This window comes from Euphorbia lathyris, chromosome 6 (assembly GCF_963576675.1).
Source record: "Euphorbia lathyris chromosome 6, ddEupLath1.1, whole genome shotgun sequence".
Lineage (NCBI taxonomy): Eukaryota > Viridiplantae > Streptophyta > Magnoliopsida > Malpighiales > Euphorbiaceae > Euphorbia > Euphorbia lathyris.
In genome coordinates this window covers 75995291-76003722 of record NC_088915.1, presented here as the reverse complement: position 1 = coordinate 76003722, position 8432 = coordinate 75995291, and the positions used below count along the sequence as shown (strand labels likewise).

Below are 8432 nucleotides of genomic sequence, written 5' to 3'. Positions count from 1 at the left end.
GACGGAATCAGGCTTTGAAAATGAATGGACGAATCTGGAAAATTAATTTGGAAACTGAGTTCTAGCTAAGAATTGAACAAATTAAGAGCTTGGGAATGCTAAATTGAATTGAAAAACTTGGAAAGAGGCTATTGGAACCGAATTAAGGCTAAAGGAGAGCTAAAGAAGGAATTAAAGTTAAGAAAAAATGAAGAACGAAAGGAAGAACTTGAAGAACTTGAAGAACTAAGAACTAAAGGAACTAAAGACTAAGCATTGGAGCTTTGAGAGGGGGTTTTGTGTGTTGAATGAGTGTGATTTTTTATGAAGGGGAAGGGGTCTATTTATAGTTTTTTGGAGTGGCATTTTGGTAATTATTTAGTGGTATTTTGGTAATTATCTATCAACTAACTCCCCACTAACTTACCACATCACCAACTAACTTAACTTCTTCAACTTCCACTAACTGCTGTTGACTGCTTCCAACTGCTGCCGAGAGAGATAGCACGCCCCGCGTATGTCCGGGCACGCCCTGCGTGTTGGAGGTCCTGAACCTTGTGCGTTTCATTGATGGTATCTACGTGTGGCGCCTCTGGTGTCACGTCCCGCGTAGGAAGGTACGTTCTGCATGTTTGTGCTCCTGATCTTGGAACACCTTGTTGATGCGCTTTACGCGTGGCGTATAGGAAGACACGCCCCGCATAAAGGAGTCTCTGAAGCGATACGCCTTCGGATGTGTGGTATACGCCATGCGTATGGAAATACACGCCCCGCGTGTTTGAGGTGAGTTTACGAATTGTTTTCTGATTTTTATTTTATTATTCTTATTTCCTAGACAAAATATAAACTATATCCTAAAAATCAAAACCCAAGCATTCTATATACATAAAATAAAATTTCTTTTATTTTGGGCCAACACAAACAATAGCTTTTTAGAGTTTTTCACGAAAAGTTTCATAGCTATTTGTACTTATTTGATATTGACAAAAGTATTTTTTTTATTTTCACAAAATACATTTGTCTTTAGGATAAGGTGCAAAAATACCCTTAACGTTTGCCAGGAGCAATTTTACTCCTAATGTTTAAAACAGTGCAATTTTACCTTGACGTTGACAGCTTAGAGCAATTTTACTCAAAGATCCCGTTTGGTACGTCGTAATGAGCATCGTAATGGAATGCTCATTGCAATGGAGACTCATTACCACGTTTGGCAAAGATAGTCGTGTCACTTTTGCATTTAATGAAGCCTTTCCCTAGCTTCTCTATACCAACATTCAATTGGATGGAGGACAGATCGTGATAGCTTTGGTCTAATGATACAATTTTTAGTCTTCTGTGAACCTAAGTGAGGACCGAACAGCAACCTCAGACGGGACCAGTTTGTTACTCCATACCAGCTCATTCATGTACTTCCTGATTGACCATAACACAGTAGCAATCTTACAAACCAAAGCATTAGGTAGAGAATATCATAAGATGTTACTAGGATATTCATGGTGAAAAACATCAATGTGTACCTCAATTATTAGAAGCGTAAGCGCGAGACATCTTTAAAAATTTCAGAAAACTAACATATTAAGCATAAACAAAATCTTCAAATTGAATCTTATGGTGAATAATTAACCAAACATTATACTCTTAGGCTCAGAATTAATAAAAAATTAAAAGGTAAAAACTGAATTAAATAATCTAAAAATCTACATCATCTTTATATTGGGAAATCATCCATGATGTTAGGATTCTGAGCCATGAATTTCTTGAGAAGGTCCTGTTTTTCAATCTCATGACTAGTAGGAAATCATCAAACATCATCTTCTTCGTCATGTTATCAAACGTAACTTAATGGTAAGGTTTGAAAAACTATTTATAATTATAACTATATAAATTTCTTTATTATTTTTTTAATTAAATGTTTACATTCTTTCAAAAAAAAATTAAATGTTTATATTATTTTTTCAAATTAAATATTATAACATAATGATGTGGGTGTAGCTCATATGGTAGAGCGCTCGCTTTGCATGTGAGAGGCACGGGGTTTGATTCCCCGCAACTCCAACTATTTTTTTCAAAAAAATATATTATAACATGAATTTAAATGGGTGAATACACCCATATAGCCACTCAATTTTAACTAACTTCTCAAAATGATCGTTAACAGCGTCAAAATGAAAATAGATACCATGAATCACATTTTTTTGAGCTTTCTCTCTCTAAAAATTCACTTTCTTTCTCCTAACCGAACAACACCTAAATGACCTCAAAACGAAATTTTTTAAGAATTAAAGTTCCTTAAAATATTATTAATGCTTTGGATTTTTTTTTAGCCGACAACGGTCGTTTTGAGGCGTTGAGTGGCCACCGGTGTTAAAAAGTGTAAAGTTCAGTGGCCATAATATGAAAATAGATAAAGTTCAATGGCCATGGGTGTAATTTATCCGAATTTAAATATATGCTATTATATGAATTATTATTCTTTTTGAAAAAAAAAAATTTGAATTAATCATAAGGAATTAAGACAAACAGAAGCTCTAAACCAGGAAAAAAACTCATTAACAATGGTCATATCGTGCAACGGCATAACCAACCTCATTCGCTAACCGAGGAGAGAAAGACATCAAACAATCGTATCTATTACAAAGTAGAGTTACAATTTTGAATAGACGTTATGGCAGTAAAAGGAAAGCACCCAAAGAATATATTGACGCAATGCTTAAAGCCTTCCTGCATCGGTAACTCCACTGTTCCAAGAGCTGTAGCAAGCCATGAAACTCCTGTTAGAGCTGCGAAGAACAGCCCCCAGGCCGACTTTTATTCTCACTCGCAAAGATAATCGTGTCACTCTTGCATTTAACGAAGCCTCTCCCTAGCTTCTCCTATACTAACATTCAATTGGACGGAGGACAGATCGTGATAGCAAACCGCGATTTTTAGTCTACTGCGAACCTAAGTGAGGACCAGACAGCAACCTCAGGCAGGACCAGTTTGTTACTCCATATCAGCTCATTCATGTACTCCCAGATTAACCATAACACAATAGCAATCTTACAAACCAAAGCATTAGTACACCAAAAAAAAGCAGATGATGGTTATGTACATATGTCATATAGCCAAACAGTGACAAGTGGGGATATAATTTGAGCACAGTTTCCACAAGAATGTTTTAATTTTTGAAGACAGATTAAGAGTCCACAATTTCTCCAAACCCGTAATAATAGACGTTGATTAGCTTCCAATACCCGATAACCAGATTTAAAAGTATAAAAGCCATCAGTTATGTGATGTGAGACTCACTTGTCCACTGAATTACAAAACGGTACCAATGATTTCTTTTGGCGATTATATATGCAATCATTAGAAGCATAATCGCGGGACATCTCTAAAAAGTTTAGAAAACCAACCTATTAAGCATAAACAAAATCTTCAAATTGAATGTTATACTCTTGAAGTGCTACCGAAAACCAAACACATTCAATAATGAACTCAAGCATTGTTAAGTTCAGAATTAATCAACAATTAAAAGGTAAAAATTGAATTAAATGATCTTAATCTTAAATAATCTAAAAATCTACATCATCTTCATATTGGGGAAATCATTCATCATGTTAGGATTCTGAGCCATGAATTTCTTGAGAAGGTCCTGTTTTTCAATCTCATGACTAGTAGGAAGTCCCATCTCCTTCTGTCTTTGATCAAACATCATCTTCTCCACAACCGATCTTGTTTCCCCTTCCAATTCCGATAGTCGGCTTGCTTCTGGTTCTGCTTTTTCTATATCAATTTCAGGCCCTCCATTCAACAAACTCTTCCACCAATTTTGCCGATCGAATTTCGTCATTAACACAGAAATTAGCTTTTGATCTTCCAAATTCCAAAAGCAATCATCCAATTTGATCGTCTCAAACAGCTCTCCTTCTATTATAGGTGCTTGACCTTTGATCCCAACTTTCAATGACTTCTTCTTTATTTCGCACACGATTTCTCTTGATTTGGTGCCGGGAGGAACTGGAATTGAAACGGTTAGGTCTTGCAGAGTTTGAGTCCAGGAATGGTTCTCCATGTCTAGACCATTGCCTTCGTTTGGGTCTTGTTTCACCGGCGACGACTTTGGGGACGGAAGCTTCTGTGTTTGGCCAACTTCTTCGTAGTCGGAAAGGATTGCCATGGCTGAATCGAGAGGATTAAATTGCTGAAATTGATCTAGGGTTTTATGCAGAGAGGTTTTTCTGATGTTTGGTGACGATTGATATCGAGTATTTATAGGCTTTTTTAGAATCCCTAAATTAAAAATCCAATCTTGAGTAGGATTTCTTTTCTTTTTTGAAAAGGATTTGAATTTCTTGATTTGAGACCCAATACATCAGCTCCTGAATTTCGTCCTAAAAGAAATTTGACTCTGAAATAACAAAATATCTATTTAGCTCCTTGTAATTGCTTAAAATGTGATATCTTAGCTTTGAATTTACTTACAATAATTTATTGACTCTGATAACTAGATATTAGATCTCCGCCTATGTGTTCAAATCGTCTTGACGACTCGTCGTCGTATTAATTTGTAAAACAGAAACAAAAGTCAGAAGGGTCCCGACTCTAGCAAATCCGCTCTGATGCCTAAGTCGGTTTGTGGTTTAGACTGAATTGAAGGGTATGAACTAGTTATGAGATAGTAGTTAATGTACCGTATCTTGTGTCAATACATATTTATATATAGGGTTTTTAGGTTAAGCGCTTCATCTGATTAGGAACCCTTATTAGTTTAGTATATTTGTCCCTTAAGAGCATCTCCAAGAGACTCTTAGTGAGCTCTCTAAAAATAATATAAATAATTGACTCTTAGTGATTTAAGAGTGGCTAAGATATATCATCTCCAACAATGCTCATTATATTCACTCCTTATTTATTATTTTATTATTAAGATTATTCTTTATTGTTACATTACCAATAGTGTGAGCAGAGAGACATATCAATAATAAATTATTAATAAAAAATAAAGTTATGAGACACTAAGAGGTGGAGAGAGACTCTCTATTAATAGAGAGGATGGATTTGGGGAGCCACTAAGAGACTGTTGAATATGAATTTTCATTCTCCCTCCTCAAATTTTGACTTAAGAGCCAATTTAAGAGGTTGTTGGAGATGCTCTAAGGAATCTAAGTCATGGGAGAAATCCTATCATAAAGGATTCTCGAAGGTTCATTTTCTAAAGGAGGCCGAAGCCTTTGTCAATGCCCTTGGGCAGGTTCATTTGCACGTGATCTTTAATCTTAAAGGAGGCGGTGATGATGTCACTCATGTTATGTCATTTTGCATGATATCAAATGTCCTCCCCCCCCCCCCCCATTTTTTCTTACTTTTATGCATTTTTTCAGGGTTTTGTATTTTAAAGGATATAAAAGCTATCAAAGAGGACCTTTGTATAAATTATCCTTAATTAATTGTACTTGAATATGTACTTGGACAATTGCGGTTATTTTACTTCATGCGTGGTTGGCGTGTCCTTCTTCCACCTCATCTAAAATGTTGCGCTGATGGCTCGCTTTATGGGCAAATGTTTGACGTCTTAATATGAGAAGCTTTAATTACTCAGTCTTTTCGTTTTCTCAGCGTCTCTTCATTTTCTCACTACACTTATTTCTTTTACATAAGCTTTACCTAATTTCTCTCTGTCTTTTTTACCACATTTCAACTGTTGATGATCTATAGGCTTTTTCATTCCAAGGCGTTTCAATCTTTCTTTCTTTTCGTTACAACGTCTTCTTCTTTGTTTTTGTTTCACTGAAGTGGTTGATATATTGTTTAAGTAAGTTTTTCTTTCTCTTTGTTATTTTCATCTTGTTTATCCATCTTTATTACATAATGGGTCGTAAGAGTTCGTTGGCTGGAAAGGGTAAGGAATCCCAAACTGGTAAAGGAAAAGGCCTTCGGGACGAAGAAGGGTGATGTTCCTGGGGAATTCAAGAAGCCCATAATCCCTAATTTTCAGAATCATGAGCAACCTTCTACCTTAGACGAGCTTTCTGTTACGCCCTAAATTTTGCCATCATAATTTTTGCCTATGGAATAAAGTCAAGTGCCGCACGGGTTGAAGAGAATAACCTCATGACATTTCGCTGACTAAACTGGTAACTGGTTATCCCGAATTCGCCCACTTAGGGGTTAGGGTTCTAACTCCTGATCAGGTGATAACAAACGTCCTAGAAGGATGTTTTAATTTTCATGAGATTCTTTTTGGAAATGGGGTTCTGATAACTTGTGAAAAAATCCTTGATCGGAGCACTTCCCTGTGAGGCGCCGTTGGGATCGGCCGGGGACACTCTGATGCCAAAGTCAGTAATATTTCTGAGAATAAACTGTAAGTATAAAAGTAGAGAATCAGTAAGTGTACCTTTGATCCTAGGAAGCTGGGGTATTTATATAGGTTTCGGTAACCTTCAGCATTAATGGGGAAGCAGATGAAGAGTCATGTCATTACTCATCTTTAATTGCTATCAATTCTCCATTAATCCCAGCATTTAGCATCGAAACCCTCAGAGTTGAGGTATTCAAACAGTCAAGTCTTTATTCCCCTTTAATGGCTATTAATTGCCATTTAATTGTATTTATTCCCATTCATGGATGGTAATAAAGGCGCCTTTTCGTATTCTTTGATCCGTCAAGGCGTATGTACGCTCTCCTTGAGAGCTATGGCGGGTCTCCACTACTCGCTCTCATCGGGCGTATCTCGTTATGGCGTATCTCGCCATGGTCCACGTGGCGTGGCATAATGCTAGAGACTCCTTCCTTTTCCTCATTATTTGCATATTCACCCATGCATTAATTATCATTAATTCCACATTAATCATGCATAAATATCTCTTTTAGAAGGAATAATGGTTTGCCATTATTTCTATTAATTTTCCCTTATTCCTTATTCAAGAATAATTTGGGTTGTTATTTGAAGCCCCCCCTAAAGGTATAAAAAGCTCTTTAGGGCTGTCTAAATGGTGTTTTATTTTTCTATCTTGGAGGAAAGTGGACCCGCCCTATATGGGATCATATATGGATATGATGCGCTTTTAGGGGTTTTTTCTTCTTCGTGGATAGATGGTCAGCTGTATCCATTGTTAGCCTCTAGGGGCTTCTTGAGAGTTATATTTGCTTTAGAAAGGAATAACCCGCCTTTATGGGACCATTTGTTCCTACCGCATAGGATTATGATTCGCCTTTAGGGACTTCTTTTCTTCAGTTCTGCCATATTGAGGAATGACCCGCCCTTAGGGATCAGTAAGAATGATCAGCCATTTAGGGACTTTTGCGCTTTTTGTGGGGGTTTTTGACACTCTAGGCACTTGCCTTTTTAGTATTTACTCATTTTCCAAAGTGTTTTTACTTTGCATTTGTGAAGGCGAGACTTCGTTATTTGGAGATGAAGACGAGGCTTCATTATTTGGATGAAGACGAGGCTTTATTATTCGGAGATGAAGATGAGGCTTCATTATTCGGAGATGAAGACGAGGCTTCATTATTTGGAGATGAAGACGAGGCTTCATTGCTTTTGATGAAGAGGAGGCTTCATTGTTTGGATGAAGTCGAGGCTTCATTACTTGGATGAAGACGAGGCTTCATTATTTGGATGAAGACGAGGCTTCATTGCTTTTGATGAAGATGAGGCTTCATTGTTTGGATGAAGACGAGGCTTCATTCCTTGGATGAAGATGAGGCTTCATTATTTGGAGATGAAGACGAGGCTTCATTATTTGGAGATGAAGACGAAGGTTCATTATTTGGAGATGAAGACGAGGCTTCATTATTCGGAGATGAAGACGAGGCTTCATTATTTGGATGAAGACGAGGCTTCATTGTTTGGATGAACCCTTTTCTTTCTAGAACTATTTTTACTAATGCATTATATCTTTTAGCAAGTAACTTTTTAGAACCTGGTTTACTGAGGACTTCTCCGATTGTTTAGGGCAGGTGGCCAGCCGTACCCCAATGTGTGAACCTTTTTTGAAGGTTTAAAGCTTTTATTCCTGATGAGGAAGTTAAGATGCCCCAGGTGATCAATTGTTTCCTATCTTTGAGGTAAATCGATCCGCCAGCGGGTCTTAATACTCTCCTTTTGAGAAGAATACTTGAGGGTGTAAAGATCTCACGTCTGAGAAATTTTTAACCCGTCCCTGACGGCGATCAATCGTTTCCTATCTTTGAGGTAGATCGATCCGTCGCTGAGATTATTGTTCTCCTATCTTTGAGGAGAAAGTTTACGGTGTAATTTTCTCATGTTTGAGATAATTTTAACCAGCTTTTGATGGTGACCAATATTTTTCCTGTCTTTGAGGAGAGAGTTGAGCTCATTTGAAAGCTCTTGAGGGTCTGTGTTTCTTATCTTTGTGGAAAGGGGATCCGCCCGTGATGGGGATCAATTGTCCTATCTTTGAGGTAATTGATCCGCCTGTGGAACTTTTCATTCGCCAGCC

General features: G+C 37.3%; 1 protein-coding gene across 1 annotated transcript; it reads right to left on the bottom strand.

Annotated features, from left to right (window-relative positions):
• Positions 1 to 3379: 3379 nt before the first annotated feature.
• On the bottom strand, positions 3380 to 4272 carry LOC136233866 (protein BOBBER 1-like). The gene has a single exon (XM_066023585.1). The coding sequence runs from the start codon at positions 4139 to 4141 to the stop codon at positions 3545 to 3547; it is 597 nt and encodes a 198-aa protein (XP_065879657.1). The 5' UTR covers positions 4142 to 4272; the 3' UTR covers positions 3380 to 3544.
• Positions 4273 to 8432: the final 4160 nt, after the last annotated feature.

What these genes read in the sequence shown, in the direction of transcription:
- LOC136233866 (XM_066023585.1), bottom strand. Translation starts at nt 4,141, where the DNA reads ATGGCAATCCTTTCCGACTACGAAGAAGTTGGCCAAACACAGAAGCTT.